Raw genomic sequence first — 23,533 nt, forward strand, 5'->3', positions numbered from 1 at the left:
GAATGCACTGCGGAACAGTGTATATCTTTATAATTTATTTGAAAATCTTGCGTTAAGATTTCCTATACTTAAGGTAAAAAGATATAAGTGACCTACATATTAAATAAAATTAAACTCTTATTCCTACGGAAAGAATACTATATCTAGTAATAAATCGATCTGCAAAGGTTCATGAAGTGTCAGAGAACAGTTATGTCGCTTTTTGTTTAAATCACTTCCCGATCGGGCATTCCCACGTAGGACCAGAAATAAGTATCGTTTTTTTGGATAGTTTGCGTCAATAGTTTTTATACTTGTAGCGAGCGGATGTAATTCTTTTTAAATTGAATTAAAGTTCTCTCTTTTTTCTACGCGTAGAATGCTTTGTTGAGTTATAAATTTCGCATGGAAAGTACAACAAATTTCAAAGGATGCAATGCTGAAAAGTGCATTTCTTTGAAACATTCTCGTCAAGATTTTCTATACTTATTGTTAAGAGTAAACAAATTTAAATGATGCTTATTTCAAACAAAAATACACTCTTTTTTCTTCGTATATAATGCCTTTACATGTTATAATTGGAGCATCTAACGTTCTTAAAATTTCATTTAATTTAAATAAAACAATTACATAAAAATGAAAACAATGCTAAAATCAATACGATTACATATCATTATGAGATACATTTCTTTTTATTTGTGAATATAATGTTTACATTACAATAACGTTATTCATATGAAAAAACGATATTATTATAATAAGTATTATAATAGTATACATAACAGTTCTGTCGCCAACGGTTATGATGTTCAAAATACTTATAACAGTTGTACGTTGTTATTTAACATACATACATATTTATTGGCAAAAAAAAAATAGGAATAATCAAAAAATTGTGTTGTACAAATATTTAATTCTAATAATTACAATGAAAAAAATTATAACAAAATATTTTTCTTTTGATCACAATTATTTGCTTTTAGCTATTTGATTACTTTAAATAAAATAAACTTTAATAACCACAATAAAAACAATTTAAAGGGAAAATAATTAAATACAAATTTTCTCTATAGCTTATTAGAAAGAAAAGAAGAATATTATCAAAGATCTTTAAAGTGATCCATTGTAAAAGAACGCTGAGATTGTAAATTTAACACAGGCTGCTGTTGCCATGACGTCCCTAAAGTATTTCCACTCTGGCAGGCAGGAGGTGGCAATTTTTTTGAAATATCCATCCAAAGTACATCTCCTAGATTTTGATTATTATTGCTTTCCCATAGAGATTTGGAAGCTCCAGCAGATTGTCCTTTGTTTTGCCAATTATCTTTTTGATTAGACCACGAGTCCATCATTTCGTCCTCTCTTCCCCAACTGGATGTACTTGGTGGATCAAACTTGTACCATCGTTCCTTTAGACCAATACTATTATCGTCACTCCATGGATCTATTGCATCTTCTGGAAGATCGTTCCAATCATCTTTATCTCCTTTTTGATTCCAAATATCCTTAATCATTTGTGGATCTGTCCACCTGCTCTTATTTTTATCCATCCAGGATTCTTCTCTGCTACTGAAACTTTCCTTTCCTCGAATATTCCAATTATCGTTATTTAATGGTAAGCTCGAAGATCCTGACCACCTGTTATCAAAATTTGTAGTCCAGGCATCCTTTGAACTTTGCATCATTGATGATAGTTTAGTATTCCATATATCTCCTCCAACAGAAATTTTTACATTATCTTGAGACGAGTTTTTAATATCCCACTTATCTTGATTTACAATACTATTACGATATCTATTAATACTAGAAGCTTGTTGGTCCCAATTGGAATTAGAAGATTGTCTTTCATCGCGCCACGATTTATTGGGTATTCTACTGCTAGGATGCCAAGTACTTTGTTCGATGGCACCACGACTTGGTATATCCCAATCGTCAGAGTATCTTTCAGGTGGCGTTATTTGACGGCTTAGAGGTGATATAGGACGATTCGAAACGATTCGAAATGATGATTCCACTCGCATAGGAGATTGATGCCGTCTCTCTTGAGACATTAACATCATTCTTTGCATTTCTCGACGTGACGGAGATATAATCCTTCCAGATGACGATAGATGATGTCTTTTTGACATAGTTACTTGATGTCTTATAGGAGACATTTTTCTTCTCGGCGATGTCATGGAAGTTCTCATTGAAGACGTGTATTGTTTTGGTGGTGACATATGTCTTCTGGGTGATATTTGACGCATCAGTGGAGAAAATGCACGTCTAGGTGGTGACAAAGGACGTCTTGATCCTGATACTGAACGATTTGACGAAGAATAAGGACGATCTATTAAAGTATTACGCGATTTGAAGGGAGACATTGGACGTCTAAGAGGAGACATATGTTTTCTAGGAGGAGAAAGTGGCCGTCTTGGAGGAGATGAGAGTGGAAGTTTTGGTGAAAATCGTCTTGAAGGAGATAAGCGATGTCTTAAAGGAGATATATGCTTTCTCATAGGTGACGGTGTCTGTTTCCTTGTACTGCTAGATTCACTCCAACAAGTTTTGTCAAAATCTTTGTTTTTATTCCAAGAGATTTCTTCAAAATGATGTTTACGAAAATCTGATCCATGATAACGCTCTGATGATGATTTTTGTAAAGATATGTTCAATATAGGTGTATCATTGGTCATAGGCATTAACAATGTTGGTTCTATTGGTTTTATATTTCCATATTTTTTATACATTGGATTTATTACTTTTTCTTCATCATTTTCTAGAAATTGTTTATTTTCCTTGGTTATTAAAATGTCTTTCGTTCCTATTTCTTGTATATAACGACCCTTAAGTAATGGATCAGATTGATTATCTTTTTTGTCGGTTGAATGTCCAGTTGTTTCAGGCGGAGCAATACGATCCCAAACTGAACGTGGTAGTTGACTCTGAAGTTTATTCGTTTGTTCAAGAACCATATTCAACATATCTTGTAATTGTTTAGCAGTTGTTACATCTACCGCAGCAGAAGATCCACTTAATTTTTCTTTCGCTATATCTAAGATCACTTGCTGTTCTTTTACTTTATTTACAATTTCAGGATCAATGCGATTATTGGACAACTTTTCTCGTAGATCTATTCGATCATTGTTTTCTCGTACTTTTTTTTCATACATAGGATTAATACGAAGTTCAGAACCTTCCTCTACTTTATTCTTTCTTCTTGACCAATCTAGTAATATATAATAAATTACGTTAATTTATAATTTATACATTTAGACATTTACACATTATGATTTAAATACTTACCACCTCTGCGTGGCTTAAAAACAATTTTATCAAACTTTCTGGCGAATTTTTTTGCTGGACCTTCATTCCTTTCCGGCGAATGAACACGTTTTCCCTTAGATTTCGCTTTAGAACGAATAAATCCTGTCTTTTTATCAATAATTGTTTTTTGGTTTACTTTTTTGTTATTAAATGTAGAAGCTGCTGGTTCAATTGGTTGTTTTTTAGAACTATCAGCATTGTTGCTGGAACTTGTTTCTTGTAATGCTCCAAAAAACAATGGTTGATTAAACATAAGATGTCGCTCCATTAAAATTACTATTTCAAAATGTGGTCCAATTGGTAATGTATCGACTAGATATGCTTTTACAGGTATAAATGGATTTCCCATGTTTCGATTACCAGGTCTAACCAATTCTATTATAGCACGTACAGATTGTTTTGTCAAGGTTGTTATCATTACTAATCGCTTCAGCGAAATAATTTTTCTTAGACATATCATAAGGTCGATTGCTATAAATGCACAAATATAGTATTAAATATAGTGTGTGTGTGTGTGTGATAATATAGTATTCAATTGTTATTAAGAATATTTTATGAATTTGAGAACGCAATATATATTGTTTAAAAAATCTACACAGGTCAAATCTACACACCTCGTCCAACATTGGTACTTGTATTGATGATGGCAGAAGCTTTGCAATTTCTTAATACATCAGCTATTACATTCGTAACTTCAGATGAAGAACCCACTACAAAAGAAGCATTACTTATATTATTCAATTCGCATGTCATTTCTGCTTCTTCAATTTCTGATCTTGAATCAACTCCTATAATTTTTCGACATTTCTGTAAAGAAATAAAATAAGAGATACCATTTACATATGTTTATAGAAAGATTAATTCCAAATACATACAGATGCCACCATTAATCCAATCAGACCAAATCCACATCCAACTTCAAGAACTGTTGTTCTCGACGAAGGTGCTAATAACTCTATTACAGTTTTTGCTACGTTTTCTGCACCTACGGGGTTAGACCAAAAATTTGTTTTTGGAGCTAATTGTACTTTTATACCTCCGACAACTTCATCTAAAACTTCCGATCCTACCAAAAATGTTGTATTCGAGGCAACCATATCATTAGATCTAAAATATAATAATTTTAAGTATATGCTTTTAAAAAGAAACTTACATTGAGTACAATTTCAGTAAAAATATACATAGTATATAAAATTCTTACTTATTATATATAGATTCACAATAGATAGATTTAACATTGCAACCTTTTCCGGGTCCAGATTCATATACTTGTTTCAAATGATCCATGGTACTCCGACTAATATTTTTTCCGGTTACAAATAACATAATTTCCTCTAAGCTATTACATCTTACTATGAGCCAAAGCCATCGTGGCTTTGTTTCGTTTTTCTGATCAATTTCTATGCATGTGTCGCTAGAGAATTGTTCTGAGAGAAGAGCTTCATCTGCCTGTTGTACAGATTGAAGAAAGTCTTCGAATATCTATATAATAAAACATAAATTGTTAAAAACAATAGTGCTATATAATTGTATTGTGATATAGCTTAACAATTGGTATTTATAAAATAATCCATTATTTTGCAAGATTATAAAACACGCACACACACAGCTCATAAATCTCCTCTAATATATATTAAACAGTATGAATTTAATTTAATAAATTAAGATATTTAGATTTTGTAATTTTTTTGATATTTTATGTATAACAGCAATTAAAATTTCATTATTTTCTTATAATATTTGCTTTCTTTTCACAAATTCTAGGAGACAAAATTCTTATTCGAGGTTCTTCATTTATGAGTTTTGTAAAATATTCTTCTTAATCGAGAGTTAATTTTGCGGATGAGTTCCTCTTCTTACAGCACGATTCACATCCATATTTTATTTTTATTTCATTTCTTTAATTCAGGTAACAGGAAAGAGCTATGATATTGTATATTTTTCTTAATTACAAAGCTCTTTTGACGCAATTATTATTTATTGCGTTTCATGTGTTTAATGTAATAAAAGAAGTGCTTTAATGAAAGTACCCCTTATTACAACAATAGTAACAATATTAGAATCGTAATATTGTTACACACTTTGCATGCAGCTGCATTTGTTGCATAATAATCTTCTTCCTTGTTGATACTTCTTGACGTTGAATTTAATTTCTTTATAAGATTCCTTTAAAGATTCTTTATAATATCCAGGAATTGTAATTCTATACAGTGTGTTTCTTGTCTGCTCTTGACGAAGCAAAACAACGTATCTCTTATATTTTCTTTCTTATTCATTCATTATATTTCGTGTTTCATGCGTTGCCAATTATAAAGTAATTTTTTATTTAATTAATTGAATGACCATACATGTACTTTAATTTCATGAACAATTAATAACTTATCGTCATTAAATTTGTTTTTATTCTTAATGATTATTTTATTCATTGTAGAAAATGTTTGGCAACATCAATTATTCGCTTTATTGCACAAAAAATCTTTGTCCTTATAAAAGGATTACTTGACTTTAAGCATTATGCAGGAAATGTCCATGCGCTAATATGGACTTTATCAAGAATGCTCACTCTTTTTAAATACACAATTATGTATATGCTTAACTTTCAGAAGTTAAACGTGCCGAATTGCATTTACGTAGCAAAATTAAATATACCTTGACTGCGCGTAATACAAAAGGCGGAATCTCAGGGATGGTATGTTTACTAACACCCCATGCTCCAGCTGGTTCCACCCGCCACACTTTTTCCTTACTGTGAAGAGATGCATCCCCCTTCTTTGATACCTCCACACTTATTCTGCTGCCTAAACATGCCAGGTTATTTTTATCATTGGAATACTAAAAAATTCATTACACTATATTTGTCATATTCCAATTTTCTCAATGGAATCCGTAACTAGACAGACTTATTATTATTGTATTTCAAAATAAAATGAGTAAAAAATGGAAAATATAAATATTAAACACTATCTTCTAAATGAAATAATATTTATTTACTGATTTATTGAAGATTTATTATTGTATTATAATAAACATAGGCAGAGCGATGTATGCTTGTGAGAGAGAAAAAAAAAATCTAATTTATATAAAAGTTTACAAACTAATTTATAAACATTTTAAGTAAAAATATAATCATTTAATTTAGTTTGATAATTTTTTACTTTACATAACAACTGTTTGTCCAATATATTTGAACAAATGATACCCTTATCAATTTGTTACCGTACACAGATTTTCAATGCTACAGATAAATAGTCTGTTTAGCATATACAAAGGAAAATATACGTATACAATGAGTATGAATATGGAGATAATGAAAAATGTGTAGTACTGATGTGAAGCTTATCACTTTATTAATCACATTTATGTATGTATTGTTATCACAATATACTTTATGGATTTATGCTTTAACCACACAAGTATAACACTTTTCTTAAGTTATGCACTTAAAAGATGGGGCAAGTGTCGACATGTTTTTAGATTCATAAACTCATAGTTTATTACTATGAATTAGTCATATATGTTTTCAAGGAATTTTTCGTTCCATTGAAATTCAAAACAGTGTCAGCAGAGATTATTCTCCGGACACAAGCCCATCTATTTTCATTTTTCGCAAATGTATAGAGAAAAGCCTTGTTGAACGCATTTAAATCATTAACACATTGATTATTCACTGTTCTTTCACTTAACTGCTATGCTCAATCGAAGGTGAAGAGCATAGACGATCAATGTATTAACATTACGCATATGCATATGCATATGTATATGTATATGTATATTAATGTGAACTATTCCTTTTAGCAATTTTATAGATAGTCTGAGGTTTTTTCATATAGATGTTATGAGCATACTCTACGCTCACAAAATAATTTAAAGCTTTATTAAAATAAATTGTAAAATTATCTAAATGTACGTTCAGAGAAGAATACATTGAATCACTCCAAGATAGTAAAAAACATATGCAGAACTGCTAAACATCGTCTTTTAGCAACACATTTAAACAGTTTGTCATGCAAGAAATAAAAAAACCTCAGACACCCTGTATATAAACAACTTTGCCTAATGTAACAGTATTGATATACTATTGGTATACTATTGGTATACTTACAATTAAATTTCCAACGATTAGTGTGATGTTTATCTAATGGCCAGCGACGTGGTGGTTCTAGTTTACATATAGGTGATCCATAAACTTTTTCTGTGTAGTTTAACCATGTTTTATAAACTGGATAAGAGTTTTCTAAAACACGCGCTAATTTTGACATTCGTTCCTTAATAGTATCTAATTTTTCTGTTAGCTGTAAGTAGTCGACATAAAGTGATAGGAGCAATAGTACAATAAGGAATTAAATATATGCTAAAAAAAAAAATAAAACCCTTTACCTTCTTTTCATACCAATGTGTTTCTGTTTTTATAGATAATTCTGTTTTTATGGGTAATTCTGTTTTTATGTTAGGGGATGAAATATCTATAAGCACGATACTTGCTTTTGTAATTTCTTCTTGATCTTCACTGACAATATTTTCAGATAAATTTTCTGCTTCAGATTGCTTTTTTTCATTAGAATCTATAGATTCAGTAATATTTTCTGATAAACTTTCTAATTTAGATTGTTTATTTAGATTTAAATTTATAGATCTAACAATATTTTCAGATAAATTTTCTGTTTTAGATTGCTTGTTTTTATTTGAATCAATAAAGCATGTAGAATTTAATACTATACTTTCTATTTCGTCAAGATGATGAATAACATCTTCATATATTAAATTATTCTGTTCGTTTAATTTATCTGAAGTAATATCTGCGATTAAATCAATAGGATTCTTATTCTCTTCTGATTTTACTTCTGCTGTTACTTCTAGTGTTACTTCTGGTTTTGCTTCTGGTTTTGCTTCTGGTTTTGCTTCTGGTTTTGCTTCTGGTTTTGCTTCTATTGTTTCTGTATTTGAAATACAACTTTTTTTATCTTTTTCTTTGGTATCAGAAACAACATCATGTACTATTTCTATTTCTATGTTCTCTTTTATATCCATTTGTGTTTCTTTAAATATATCATTATTAGATATTTCTATTCTAATAGAGTTTTGAGTGTCGTTTTCTTCCAAATTTTCCATTTGATTTAAATGATTATGAGTATTTAACGAGTCTTCTTCTTCCAAACATTCGTCAACAACTTTGTAATCCTCTCCTCCTATCACAACTGCTTCTGAAGTTTCTAAGAAATAAAATACTGTTAGGTTATGATAAAAAATTATATTTGAAATGTGCTAAATATTTCAAATGTATGAGACCTTCAAATTTTAAATAAAGAAATGGTTTTTGAATGAATTTATTTGCCAACAATAAGATATGTTATTTTCTCTTCGATGACAGTATAGAAATGTCAATACTGACAATAATGGAATAAAAATAAAAAAATATTGTTAAAGAAAATTTGTAATTACCCATTGCGAAACGATTTCCTTTCCCTGTGAGATCACTACCGTTAAAGTATGATTAATATCAAGCTAGTATAATGAAGAATTTGTAAGTAAAAAATGTATCAAGCACTAAACATAAATATAAGTTAATCGTAATAGTTGACGTAACAGAGATTGATAAACTATGAACAAAATCAATTGAAGTTATTTTACGATGCGTCATTAAGACGGTTTCCACAGCGCACGTTTAGTCTCATTAAATAATACATGCACATTGTTATATTTTATTAAATACATTATATATTTATCAAGATTTTCATTATAAATGTTTATTTTATTATATATCATTTTTTTTTCCATTTACTTTTAAATACAATTATTAGAAATTATTGTCCATAGATATTTCATCTTGTGAAATTAAAGAAACGAATAATAGACCTTATCGAATACTATGCACTATCTTTTTTTAAAGAGTTTTCTCAGTAATTAGTGCACTCAAAATTTACAATTGCGTTCAGAAAACCACGTGTCTGTTAAGACTACGTTCATGCATTTGACGTTTCACTATACGCGTAATACTTACGCAATAGTATCGAATCATAGTACACCATAGAAACCTTTTGACTGTCAGTACCATATGAACGAAACTTTAGATTTTATGCGTATTGTGAATGAGGCATAGTACTAAGCGCAGTAATGGCGCTCACGTTTGAATCATCAAAGAATTAAAACTTGTACAAATATTAAATAAATATTGTATTCAAAGTCGCATCTTTTTAAAAAAACAAAACGTGTTTTTGTAGAGAGATAGAGATGATTATTTATGATCCTTAATTATGGAAGAAATGTAAATTATGTAAGTATGTAATATTGTATTTGTAATATAATATATTGTAATGTATATGTTGTAAGTATTCATTCATTATATCATCGTGTTTTTATTAGAGCAAAAATAGCATTAATTTCAATTTATCGCAAAATATTTTGAAAAAAATTAAAGTTCTAATTAATTGAAAATTGTATGCTTTATGCAATCACGTTTGTACTAACATTTTTAAAATAGATAATCATAAAACTTTATTGTAATAATTGTTGGGAAAATCATATATGTAATAGTACTGTATAATTGAACCAAAAACAAGATTGAAAACGCATTGCAGATGATATTATTTTCTCTTTCTGGAAGAATATTTTATTCTTTATGCGCACGCGTCATAAGTTTTTTTTAAATAAAATAAAGCGGACATTAACTTTGACATCAAAACATACTATTTAAAAGTTAAAAAATGTATTAATTTTAAATATTTTTAAGAATTAAAGATAATTTTTGTATTTTATCATTAAAATATTTTGTAAGTTTTTTCTTTTTATGAAGATGAATAGATTATATTATTCGTGTAATTGGAAAACATAAAAAACAGAGAAGAATTTTTACAATTATTTATTTATCATTTACAAATTATTTCTATGATTTTTCTTATTTTGCTGCATCATTTAAATTCATATTTAAACGCTTGCGCATAACGGATAAAGTTACTTTTTGTCTCACTTCATTAGTGAACCTTCTACTAATAAGGATTTTGAAATATAGTACTACTACATATATGAAAAAATAAAAAAACAAAACGATAAATGCAGCGGTTAAATTAGATAATAAATAGAAAAGATTGTGCATATAAATCGTAAGACACCGTATTAATTCTCCATTGATTTCTTTCGATAATACACAGGTAATAAGAATATAAAAAAAGAAGAGGAAATAATATTTGGCGCGAAATAAAATTGTTCAAAATCGAGTTCGGTTATGCACAGAGGAAGAAGTCAGGAAGACAAGAAAACAAAAGTGAGTGAGAGAGAGGACAAAGGAAAGGATCTAGATCGTAAAAAAGAGAAAGAGCAATGAGAATGCGTCGGAGGGCGCAGACGCGACTCTTATGGATTTTCCCCTCGCCGCCATCCTCTACGAAGTGGAACCTGGTAAAGGCAATATAGGAGGTTGATGGGGTTGATGGAGAGGGATGCAGAGGGATGGAGGGATAATGTGATAGGTGATGAGGGATGTGGTGAGGGGTAGATTTGATGTAGGAGAAGGAGGAGGAAGGGAGGGTGATAGTTGGAGGTGGAGGTAGAGAATCTATCGAAAAGGGCAGAAGCAACGGGCTGGGTCGCTCGTCTAGAAGCTAGACGTTAGTTCTGCAGTTTGTTACGCGCGCGAGTTTTTGCCAGAGAGAGAGAGAGAGAGAGAGAGAGAGAGAGAGAGAGAGAGAGAGGAGAGAGAGAGAGAGAGAAAGAGACGACAGCGAGTTGTCTCGAGCGCGCATAAGCGCTCTGGCTAGCGCTCTGGCTAGCGCTCTTGTAAGAAAAATATCGTATAGTCGAACTCTAAGGGGTTGGTTGAACGCGTCTTCTCTTTTTTCCCCCACCTATTTCTTTTCGACATGTGACGCGACGGTGTTCGACGACGTTTCGTCGAACGACGTCTGACATCGTCCTGCAATATCTTGAGGACTTACGCGTCTTTCGACGACGTCGTCGTCGTCGTCGTCGTCGTCGTCGTCGTCGTCGTCGTCGTCATTGTCATCATCATCATCATCATCATCATCATCATCATCATCATCATCGTCGTTTTCGTTGTCGTTGTCGTTATCGCCGTTCTTTACCGCGGTCGACCACGTGGTGGTGAACGAGCCTCGTATCGAGGAGGTTTACTTTATGGTATGTATGAGACACGTTATACATATATGTTTCATCTGTCTATGCTTTGGATTCGTTATCATATTATGTATATCCTTCTAACTTTTTTCTTTCTTCCTCTCGATCGATCGATCATCATTAATATTTTCTATCACCTAACTAAATCTCTTACGTCATTTTCTGTCTTTTCCTTATAAGCCTTTTATCATACCTTTTTCTCTCTTTTTATTCGGTCTAATCTATCTATCTAGCTATCTATTTTTCTTTCTTTCTTTCTTTATTTATTTATTTATTTCTTTCTTTATTTCCTACTATCTGTCGTCATTTTTCCTTTTCTATCTAACGATGCATTCATCGAACGTTTTATTGTTATATTTCTATGTCCTTTTGTTTCTAATGTATTTTACGAAATTTGACAATAGACTTTATTTTGTTTTTCTTTAAAAATTAATTAATTAAAAATAATTTAATTTAGGCAAAGACCGATTTTATAACTACATATTTTTTATTACTGCATTCCAAATAGAATATAGATTTCAAAATACGCAGTTGTAATTGTAACGATTCATAACATGCAAGGAGGAAACTTTTTAATTAGTATATAGAATGGGAGGCATATAATTTTCTTGAAAAAATCTTAGGAGGAAGAACAAGTTTTTGTGATCACTTGTGATATATAGATATATGTATACATTATACATAGTACTTGCTCGCGTAAGATTAGATGTAGATATCTCTAAGGTAGCGTGTTCACACAGTAGTGTTAGGCACGCGCGTGCATTAATGTATAAGTATATAATATACTTATATACATACGTGTTTTTGCGCGTTTTATGTTCCTTGGTGGATTACGTGCAAGAAGAATATTATCGTCTAGAGAGCAAATGAGTTATCACGCGATTCACTCTTGCCAAGTTTGTTCTCTTGGCACAAATCGAATTTTAAATTTACCTCTGAACTTTGAACTTTCACATTTTTTCAGATCCCAACGCGGTAAGATCACGCTCGAGTAAACTTATCGACGTAGTTTTTGAAATTTCGATATTGGTTATTGCATCTATTTAGAAAAAAAAAAAAACAAAAAAAAAGAAAAAACACGATCTTCTGCCAATAAAATTTGTAAAGTTTTCATGATTGTTTTCGATTTTCTATTAGATTTAATTATTTTCGAGTCGACGTTAAAAAGTAACATTGCCAAAATATTTAATTCCAGTTATGCGAAGTCTTTCGACAAAATCGCATTTATAATTATTTCCAGAGGTTATGCTGTTGAGATCGCTTACATACATATATATATTTATATATATATATGTAGTGGTATAAACAAATGTGAATAGTAGTTTTGAATCATTTTACATGCAAGGGAATGAAGATTGGAAGACGTGCTTTGGTAACACGATGAACAAGATCTGACGTTTCGATAATCTACAAATCAAATCGTAATCTACAAATGATCGATAAATATTATATATTTACATTATTTCTATTAAAAGATTTTACTTTTTTCACTTGTTCTTCCTTTATTTCATTCTTTCATTCTTATATCGTTCGACCTCGTTTAAACGCGATTTTCTTCTGCTTTGTTGTACGTATTTCCAAGTCGAAAATTGGCGTGGCTAATTAATTTACCGGAGGACTTCTACTCATATAAACTTAAGCGTGACTCCAATTTCTCCTTATACGACTCCTTTCTATTTGTGCTTAATATTTAGCCCTGCTATTCATTTTTTTCTTCTTTAATTTTTTCTATTTTTTATTTTATTTTGTTTTATTTTTTGTATCACGTTGCAAATGAAATTAGCATTACAAATTAGAATGCAGTACTGTAACGCATTGACACATATTTTTTTATTATGCGACTATCCGTCCAGGAGAATAACAATGCAAGCACTGACCGTGTCGAGACTAGAGAAAGAGACTATGAAAAGATAATTTAAATTTCTATACATATATAAAAAAAAGATTCCCATAAACATTATTCGGAATTATTCGTTAAGTATACACGCAATGTATTCCACCGTGTCGTATGTATTCATTTCTACAATCCAATATAGAGAAATAAATGTCATGAATTTGGTATATGATATTTGAAATTATTTTGAATCGTAAAGTTCATGAACGTGGATTTGTTTTTGAATGGTTAATGGGTTTTGGATTCCATCGAAATAGCTCTAAGATTCCATTTTAATAACTTCAATTCAGAAACAGATAATCGATAAACTTCTAGTTGATATATTCACAGATACAGATGTAATACATATATCTAGTGTTCTCAACAATAATTCATGTAATTACTCGAGCTTGTATGTGGTATTCAAAATATGTTCTCGATTAATGCTTCTCTTGTCTCCACCTTTCTTTGATAAACCAGATCTTTCATCCAACCCTATAGGCAATAAATAATTCAAGGGGTTTGATATGGGGACTTGAACAGCTAATTAATGGGTTTATCACAGCTGACGCGATACACACTGCGTGTTGTATTTAATTGTATAGGAGTTTATAAATATGTTTTCTATATTCAACATCATATCAGAAATTATATTCAAAATAAATGATCTTTCTTTGCGAGCCACCATGTATATAGAAACATTCATATTTTCTTTTACTACCACATATTATCTAATATTACAAATTGGTATAGATAATGACAGAGATAGATAGAGTGAGAGAGAGAGAGAAAGAAAAGAGATAGTTCAATGGTGGGCGTTTAAATCATGGCTTCGGAATCGTAGTTCTTTCACTGATAAAATCATATGCTAATGTAATTTGGTCAACCATAAAAATGCGTTCCTATACCTGATTTTTTTGTTTTTTTTTTTATTAGTAATTGAAGAAAAAATAGATTCTGAAAAGCTCGATTCAATGTTATCTAAGCACTTCCACTACTTGTTCGACGTAGAAGGTATTCTTGTTGTTGGTGCCAAGTACCCCTTCGTACTTGTGCTCTATCTACATATTAGATATACATTTCAAAGTGGTTCATAGAAGGTAGTATATGCAGACTCTAGTCTCGAATTAGACGTAAATTCATTCAAGTTTACCTACTTCGTTAGAATTCACATGTTACTAATTGTTATTTCATACATATTCTTTTTCGATTTAATTCTAATTACAAATTTTGGGGTACTCTAATATTCTTACTCTCTCTCCCTATCTCTCTCTCTCTCTCTCTCTTACATTTAAAAATGTTATTTACTTTTCATTAGCAATAATATAAAAATATACCTATGCATTTGATCAACTGAAGTAGACATTTATTCTTTTGAAATTTTCAAGACCTCGTAATGATGTTTCGCATAGATTCTCGATAAGTGTAAATTCAGCACTAATCAGGAAACATTCCAACATTATTAATCATTTATTTTGTTTTATTTATAAGAAGAAAACAAAACTGATAACTCAGGGCTTGGTTTAAGTCTTACGTTCTTAGTTATGAATATTTTTATCAAAACAATGATAAAATAGTAAGTTACTGAGTTATTTTATGGTGGAAAAGCTTTTGATACGTTCTGATACTTTTTTCTTTATTCTCCGTTAGATAATGCAAGTCGAGTAAGCTCGCGATTATCTCGATTAAAAATTTGTACAACAGCTAGCTTGTTTTTATTGAAATTTATTAAAGTATTTTGTGGAATAATTTGCATTTTCGAATATTGTAATAGTTAATTTAATAACAAGATTTTGCTGTAATAATGAAAAGTAAGCGATAGTACGTATTTCTTGTTTCAAACTATTATAATAATATTCGAGACACTTGTCTATGTTTACCGAGTTTATCTTTTATTAATAATGTATTTATCTATGATAGAAAACATAAGTGCAATAGGTATTTATTGCTTTCGTAATAAGTTTGTTATTATGATACAATTGATTAGAATGGATAATTGTAGTCGATTCGATTAAAAAGATAGCTGGTTTGTTAAGCGCACGATGTTGATCATAATTAGATGATAATTGGATGATAATTGGATGTTAATTGGGTATCGCTATAAATAAAGATAGATGAATGAACGTATGGACCTGCACGAAAAATGCCTCATTTAATAAATAAAAAAGAAGTATATAAGATGTAATATAATAAGATTAAGTTGATTATCGTTAGAAGAAGCTTACTTTGTGATAATGTAGGAAGTATTATCGACGTATTATGTCGATATAAAGAACAGTCTGAAACAAGCCCCAATATATTTCTGTTTAAAAAGACGACACATTTAGGATCGTATAAAAAAATCTTTACTCTTTTCCACTTCATTAGAATTCTATATCAATAGAATGTGCGTTATTTATTTTCACTGCCAAAATGAATGCACTGCATATTATAACCAGATATTTTTTCTCACAAGTCATTAACAAAGCGAAAATAAAAAGTAGATATGACTGTTTTTTTTTTTTTTGAATGCTTTAGCTCGGCCGAATGTCGTCACACAAGAAACAGAAGGAGTCAAGGAGAAGGTAGAAGAAAAAGAATTTCATTTTCTTGAGTAGGAGACTGACGGTATGGGTCTGCCGCGTTTGTCGTTGAAGAGATGCTTCCTTTACGTGTTTTGTTTGACGGGGATGTTGCTGGTCCTTATGAACGTACGTCAAAAGGAGATCTGGCATGCGATGAGATCAGATCCAGTTCAAGTGCAAGTGCAATCTCTTCGCGTACTTGGAGACACGACCAAGGTATTACATATTTATAGAATTATTTCGATTTGTTTTTATTAAAAATCGATAATACAAATAATAATAATGAAAAAAACTTTAACTGTCCGATAAGGTATGTTGAAATTTTCGCTATAAAAAATACGATACGTAGTGTTCATTTTTATAAAGATATATAAGGTAGCAAATATTGAACATAATAAAAAATAATTATAATAGAGTTAGGGATAATAAAATATCACCCTTATTTATTAAAATACAAATCAATCAAAATTCCGTCATTGCTTTTAAAATCCAATCCATAGGTAGATGAATATTGATTTCTAATAAGCTCATCGGTTCGATCGATTTTCTATTTTCTTTTCAATATTTTTTTTTTTTTTTTTTTTTTNTACAAATCAATCAAAATTCCGTCATTGCTTTTAAAATCCAATCCATAGGTAGATGAATATTGATTTCTAATAAGCTCATCGGTTCGATCGATTTTTTTTTTTTTTTTTTTAATTTTTTTTTTTTTTTTTTTTTTTTCTTAACACTAACTGTAGATACTTTCTCTCTGTGTATATGTATGTGTGTGTAATCAATAAGATTGCGCAGTCCCAAACGCTGCACGATAATATCGATCGGCCTACGAACTCTTTAGTGTTCCTTAAAAGACGACTATGGATCGATATTATCAGGTGTACGAAAGCTTTGCACATTGTGATATATTCTGTCTCTCTCTCTCTCTCTCTCTCTCTCTATATATATATATATATATATATATCTTTTACTTTATCACTTTCTCTCTTTCTTCTCTTTCTCCACATATTTCGCGCCTTCTATTTTACAGTTTGATACTTTTCAAGCGTAAACTCTCTTTGGTACCATCCCGTGTGATTTTTTTCTTCCGCATTATGAAACGACGATTATTATCGTTCCATGAAACAATTGTTTGTCCAAACTAGAAAATGTTATCTTTCGCTTTACGATGCATCACCGAATCTCGCTGCATTTATTAAACGCGATCGCGTTGAAAACAACAAAGGAATGAAAAAAGAGAAGGAAAAAAAGAAAAACAATAAAAAAAAGAGAAAGAAATTATGTAATATTTATTTTTTTTTATTTTAGATTGGTATACTTATAATAATGTAATTATTTTATTTCAAAATGATGCGTTTTAAATAAGAGGGCAGGGAAGTGTATACACAAAATGAATGAAAATGAATTTAATTTTATAATAAAAAAATTATTTTGAGTTATATGATATTATGTGTGTATTTTTATGTATATTTAAATGTAGGCAAAAAAAAAAAAGCAATGAGTATTGAATGGTTAAACGTGTTAGCACTTTTTAAAGCGGTAAATTTTAGTCGCAGATGAAACATGATTGGCCTTTGAAATCGAAGAAGTCGACGATACGGATAATGCAAACGATTCGAGAGACGATCAAGAGAAAAGACGTAAATAACGAGGTATATTTAGTTAAAATAGATCGCAAGGTTGAATATTATAAAACGTGCGAAAGAGAAACAATTAACTTGCCTTTTCGACGTTACTTACATATATGTATCTGCCTCTCCTATTTTTTGCAGCAAAATATCGCATAAGTAGTTAAAGTAGCGATTAGTGGCTTTTTACTGTTGTCTAATCGGGCTTCGCTTCAATGCATACACACATACATTACTTAATCTCCCTCTCTTTCTATCCATACACACACATATTTTCTTGGAATATGTGTATGCGTGTGTTGTGTGTATGTCTTCTTATCATCTTGGTACGACGAATATGTATTCGAATTACGAAGCTTAGTTTTTTTCCTTGTTGCGCTTACCTATTCTTCGATAAACGATTCTAAACATATATATTCTACTTACGCATACCGTTTTGTAAATCATTAAATATAATAGCAAGTTGAAAGATAATATATATAGATAATTAGGTATAATTTTCCATAGGCTATATATAAATTACATCTAAATATATATTGTAATATATGCATCGAGATGCTATACATGCATATAGGGTGAGGCATTTATTTTAATGTTGGCATTACCAGAAAGAAAAGCAAACTTTAAAGATAATTTCAATTTCATACATTAAATACTTGTCTCTTGTGAATTCATATATAACTTTGTTATTTCTTAAAACTACTAGTGTTTTAGTGTATAATAACATTCTTTTTATATGCTTTACGAAAAAGCAAGAAATTGATTATAATAATTATGCATTTTTGGGCTTTATGATATCATTAATTTCTTTGACCTTAAGACTCCTTTCATAAAACCATAAAAAACGGGGATGTTATATTTAAGTATTCCGATTTAAATGCCACACTCTGTCCATTCAGTATGCCAGTGCACACGCATACGATCTCACAAAGATCGGAGTTCTACTTGAAAATGCAAAGTTTATTAGTTTAGAGCTTATTCACCGATTACTTTTTTATATTCTTGAACGTAGTATTTTTCACGTAGCATTTTTCACGTTAATAAATATTATCATTTGAAAGTTTCAGTTCCTTTTGTTCTTTTTTTGTTTCTTTTTTGTCTTTTGAATGCCTGTAAAATTTATCACTCAATTACATCGACCAAACGACCAAAGCTTTCGTGTGTCACGTGAACATACCACGCTTTAGATTATGTCGATAAAATAATATTGAAAGAACGTGGAAAATAATTTGTCAAGTATTGCAAATCATTGTTGTCACTCAAGTTAATTATATGAATTATAGTCAATTGTTTCGCGAGAAGATAAAAGCTTGATAGAAATGAACTTTGCATTAATAATAGAATATTATTTATAGAAAGCGTTTTAGATTGAGGTTTCTTTTATTGATTTATTGATTTTGATTATTATTCTCTTTTTTGATTTCATTGGAAAAAATCTTCAGAAGAAGATTAGCCGAAGTTTTATGTATAATAATATGTATTTACATGTATATATAAAAATGATTGTATCGCGTTTCCTTGTTTGTGATGTTATTTGTTTCTTTATAAAACAAAAACAGCTGAATTCGACTGGGACGACGATCTTGTCGGAAAATTCGGTAGTTTCTCTGGCTCCATCGAGAAGACCGTGGTATATGAAAGGTGGAACAAGAAGACCATATCCGGCTATCAAATCTCGTCATACTGGCCGAAGATTAGCACGTTTGTGGCCTGAAGAGGATACTTACGATGACCGTGTGACTAATCAAGTATGTCATTTTTATCGTCAAAACAAATTTCAATAATTTGAATACCAAATATTCCAAAAGTTATTATGGATTGCACAAAAATAAGGTCTTAGGGGGAGATCATTTCCAACAAGAAAAAGCTTTATATTTTATATTTGTGTGTGTGTTAAGGTACAATAAGGTACAATATTACATATTAGAGGGTAAGAGAAGATATTTCTTTGTTGGAAATGAATTTCTTTCAGTTGATTGATGATTTTTAAGATATCATCCTGTATTATTCATCTTGCATATTTTCATTTGATTATTCTTTTAGTTGATGTTTTTGCCGCCTGATTACAATCGAACAGAAGAGCATAGATTTAAAAAAATTATGGTACCTCATGGTATGGGAGAGGCCAAAGTTGGTTCAGATATTTTCGTTCAACATCGTTGTCCTGTTAACACGTGTACCATCGTTCGTGACAATCCAAATGAGGCTGATTTAATTTTATTCAAAGATTATGTAACATATGTGGGACGAAGACCCCGTAATCAGGTTTGTAGGATATTCCTACATGTTGGATATATTGTATATTAATATTTGCAAGATTATTTTTCTCATCGTAATAGAATTGTTGTTTGTTGTTAGGTTTGGATGCTGTATTTTTTAGAATGTCCTTATCACACGCAAAGCGTGAAAAATGCTCTAATCAATTGGACGGCGACTTATCGTCGTGACAGTGACATAGTTGCACCCTACGAAAGGTGGCAATATTACGATTCTAGTGTCAAACAAATATCTCAAACTTTTAATTACTCTGCTAATAAAACAAAAAAGGTAGGTATTATTTATTCTTTTTACAAAATTGTCAGGAACTTTTTGTTCTGGAAACTTGCTGCTATCTTGTTTCTTCTTCATATCTGAATATTTTTCTTGTATATATTTGCAATAAGGTCGCCTGGTTTGTTTCCAACTGTCATCCACGAAATCAACGTATGCATTATGCCAAGGAACTGTCCAAGTACATTCAAGTAGACATTTACGGTGCCTGCGGTACATTACGTTGTCCTCGTTCACAGTCGCAAACTTGTTTCGACATGTTAGATGAGGACTACAAATTTTATCTCGCATTTGAGAATTCCAATTGCAAGGACTATATAACAGAAAAGTTCTTCGTGAACGGGCTTGGGTATGGAATTTGTTATGAACATTTTTCAATAAAATAATCTATTCTCTGTATAATATATATTTGAGAGAAAGATCTCGGAAGTAAAAACTTTAACCAGAATTCATTATACATAGATATATATTAAAGAACTAACATAAGTTTATTAAAATGAATAATTTCAGGCACAATGTTTTACCAATCGTGATGGGAGCACATCCAAGCGATTATGCACGAAGTGCACCCTACAGATCCTACATCCACGTGGACGAATTCGAATCGCCAAAAGAATTGGCAACTTATCTTCATCGTTTGGATAACGACGACGAACTTTACAATTCGTATTTTCGATGGAAAGGCACGGGAGAATTTATTAACACATTTTTTTGGTGTCGAGTATGCGCCATGTTGCACGACGATCGTCCTGCCAAATTTTATAAGGACGTTAACGAATGGTGGAGGGGCGAAGGTGTTTGTACGACTAGTTCTTGGCGTGAACAAGAAAGATCGAAAAAAACACGCTTGAGGAACACCTGAGAACGTTAACTAAACGTTCTTCTTAAAATAATCTAAAAAATAACTTTCGGAATTTTTCCTATTCTCTAAAATTCTGAATCCTTGTTGATGTGGGAAGATCGATTCTCTCGTCATCATCGTAAATAAGGGATTTGAAAACGAAGAAAACTATCAAACAATCACGACGAATTGTGATTAATTCGTCCAAGGTTCGAATAATGTTAGATTATATATTCGCGCGTTATGGTCTGATTACATATCGTATACGCATGGATCTTAATGATCAAGAATTGTCGTCAAATTATTAATACGTATTAATTACGTCGTCGTCGTCGTCGTCGTCGTCGTCGTCGTCGTCGTCGTCGTCGTCGTCGTCGTCGTCGTATCGTATGGAAATGCCGTCTAGTTGGAATTGCAAACATTGACTCGTATCACTAGAACCTTTCTTCTTTCATCTGATCATCATCTAGTCAAAGAAAATGATCCTTGAATTGTTTCGTATTGTCATATGCAAAAAGTAATATTAAGAATAAGTAATTGAATTATTTAATCTTACGTTTATGCTTCGTTTATTTTCATGTATTTTTAAATGATGCTTAATTGAGTCTTTATGAAAATCAGTATGATTCCTTTTCGATCTTTTGATACGATATTATTGTGTGATTTAAGTGTTCAAATTTCTTCAATTACAATTTGAGGAATGAGAATACATACTTGTTACGAAATATAGGCTTGGAATTAGATGAGATTATATCAGATTGGTATAATATATCTAGGACGAAAAAGTGAGATAACTTATTATTATTATATTAACTATATGATTTGAATTTTTTAGCGAGACTACAATTTAGTCTAGTTAACTTAAAGAAATAAAATAAAAAGAAGAAATTTAACCTAACGGATATAAATTTCTATCGTCGAGTTATTTTGATAGGCGATAAGGGTCGTATGTCGCTTTCTTCTAGGTTCCTACGATATTAATATTTAATATAATATACTGTGCGCACAAGCAGCTTAGGTATTAGAACAAATTGATGCCGAATATATTAAAATAGATGTACCAAAGCAATCAACCAAATATTGATAAAAGCAGCATGACAAATTCTAGTACCTTTGCCTTGGGGTAAAACCAAAAAAAAAAAAAAAAACAAAGAGAAGAAGGAATAAAATAGTTATTTTATAAAAATATATATATAATTGAAAGAGTAACGTGACTAATGCAAGTGCTCGCGTTTTAGTATTCAATCGTATTTGCAATAATAACTTCTGTTATTACGTTATCATTTAAATATTACATTTTTATTGTATTTTTTCTTACTCGTTGATTTTTTTTTTATTTTCCATTAACTTCAAACATACCATTTTGTTAATTTATTTGTTGTTCAATTATATCATCGTATATTTATATAAATAAGTACATCGAAGAATCCCATCGAGTTTTGTTAAGTAATAAAGTAGTAATCTTTCGATAGTAGTGATAGAAATAATAGTAGTAGTAGTAGTGTAGTAGTAGTATTACAATAGTAATAGTGCGAACAAAATTTCTTTCATCGATCTTTACCATTTGTGTTTCTTATCATTCCTCTCTCATAAAGTTGGTGCTGCTTTATAATTGGTGCTGATGTACGGTTTATGTGTGGAATAGAATATACAAACGATATGTGTAAGAAAAATAAGTAACAAAAGAAAAAGAAAAAGAAAAATAACAAAAACAACAAATACAACAAAATTGAAATGCATAGAACGTACGCGCGTATATTTGCGATTTAGTATAATAAATAAATAAATAAATACCACGATGTTATTATATATTAGGATAATTATTTATTGAAGTGATCACACACACACACACACACACACACACACACAAACACACTCGCTGCGAGAGATTAGATAGGGCTATTATTTGTATATATATACAATTAAATAAATAAATAATTATATATATAAATAATATATGATAGTTGGTACGCGTCTGTCGTTTTATTCGTTGTATAGTAAGAAGTAAAAAAGGAAAAAAAAGAAAGAAAATCGAAAATGAAGGAGACTCTATATATAATAAATATAGAATTATTTATATTTAATGTAGAGAAATACGTTATCGTATTCCTAAGTAAATAATATGTGGAATTTGTCGGACGACGAATATCGTATCGGTATCATCACTCGTTCTCGTAATATCGTCGTGTCGAATATCGAATTGATATAATTTCATACATAATTTATATTTCTTGAAAAAAAAAAAAAAAAAAAAAAAAAACAAGAATACGCTACTTATATCTGCCAGCTTTCTTCTTCTTCTACTACGTTCGGCAAAATGGTTACCAAACTCGCGTGCATTTACATACATACCACGTATGCATTCATTTATACATCGATTTTCTAAGATTTTCTTATATTGCTATGTGCACGTTATGTTTTTGATATAAACATTTATTTTTTCTTCTCATATTATGATTTTTGAGGCCGAACTTTTTATTATTCGAGTCTGGTTATTCGATCAATCTTATTAAGAAAATGATGCTTTGTTGATGATTTATGTGCATCAGCGAATTCGAATTGAGTCACGTTAATTCGCAATTTCAATTAAAAGCAATTAATGTTATTGATAATCTTGGAATATAAATTGATATATACAAGATGTTTTAAAATTCGTATTACAAATTCT

At 30.5% G+C, this 23,533-nt stretch overlaps 2 protein-coding genes across 3 annotated transcripts; one reads left to right on the top strand and one right to left on the bottom strand.

Moving 5' to 3' along the window:
• Positions 1 to 651: 651 nt before the first annotated feature.
• On the bottom strand, positions 652 to 9,400 carry LOC106789778. The gene is made up of 9 exons (XM_014754258.1): positions 8,725 to 9,400; positions 7,663 to 8,495; positions 7,388 to 7,577; positions 5,935 to 6,083; positions 4,487 to 4,767; positions 4,161 to 4,392; positions 3,900 to 4,092; positions 3,265 to 3,756; positions 652 to 3,187 (listed from the first exon to the last, which is right to left on the bottom strand). The coding sequence occupies exons 1-9, from the start codon at positions 8,726 to 8,728 to the stop codon at positions 1,080 to 1,082; spliced, it is 4,482 nt and encodes a 1,493-aa protein (XP_014609744.1). The 5' UTR covers positions 8,729 to 9,400; the 3' UTR covers positions 652 to 1,079.
• A 1,434-nt stretch (positions 9,401 to 10,834) lies between these two features.
• On the top strand, positions 10,835 to 23,125 carry LOC106789776 (glycoprotein 3-alpha-L-fucosyltransferase A). Of its 2 annotated transcripts, XM_014754256.1 has the most exons (8): positions 10,835 to 11,415; positions 15,803 to 16,065; positions 17,397 to 17,498; positions 19,034 to 19,222; positions 19,518 to 19,739; positions 19,833 to 20,021; positions 20,138 to 20,373; positions 20,535 to 23,125. In XM_014754256.1, exons 2-8 carry the CDS (start codon positions 15,895 to 15,897, stop codon positions 20,884 to 20,886), a joined length of 1,461 nt encoding a protein of 486 aa, XP_014609742.1. In that variant the 5' UTR covers positions 10,835 to 11,415; positions 15,803 to 15,894; the 3' UTR covers positions 20,887 to 23,125. The 2 variants fall into 2 exon arrangements, with proteins under 2 accessions (XP_014609742.1, XP_014609743.1); XM_014754257.1 differs by lacking the exon at positions 17,397 to 17,498 and having other exon boundaries at positions 10,836 to 11,415.
• The last annotated feature ends 408 nt before the right edge of the window (positions 23,126 to 23,533 follow it).

Source organism: Polistes canadensis, unplaced genomic scaffold, assembly GCF_001313835.1.
Source record: "Polistes canadensis isolate GaletaPanama2010 unplaced genomic scaffold, ASM131383v1 scaffold_203, whole genome shotgun sequence".
Lineage (NCBI taxonomy): Eukaryota > Metazoa > Arthropoda > Insecta > Hymenoptera > Vespidae > Polistes > Polistes canadensis.

Coding starts and splice junctions, on each gene's coding strand:
- LOC106789778 (XM_014754258.1), bottom strand. Junction 4,093..4,160: donor TTGGATTAATGGTGGCATCT/GTATGTATTTGG, acceptor ATTTCTTTACAG/AAATGTCGAAAAATTATAGG. Junction 3,188..3,264: donor TTTTAAGCCACGCAGAGGTG/GTAAGTATTTAA, acceptor ATATATTACTAG/ATTGGTCAAGAAGAAAGAAT.
- LOC106789776 (XM_014754256.1), top strand. CDS start 15,895: ATGGGTCTGCCGCGTTTGTCGTTGAAGAGATGCTTCCTTTACGTGTTT. Junction 19,223..19,517: donor ATGACCGTGTGACTAATCAA/GTATGTCATTTT, acceptor TTATTCTTTTAG/TTGATGTTTTTGCCGCCTGA. Junction 20,022..20,137: donor CTGCTAATAAAACAAAAAAG/GTAGGTATTATT, acceptor ATTTGCAATAAG/GTCGCCTGGTTTGTTTCCAA.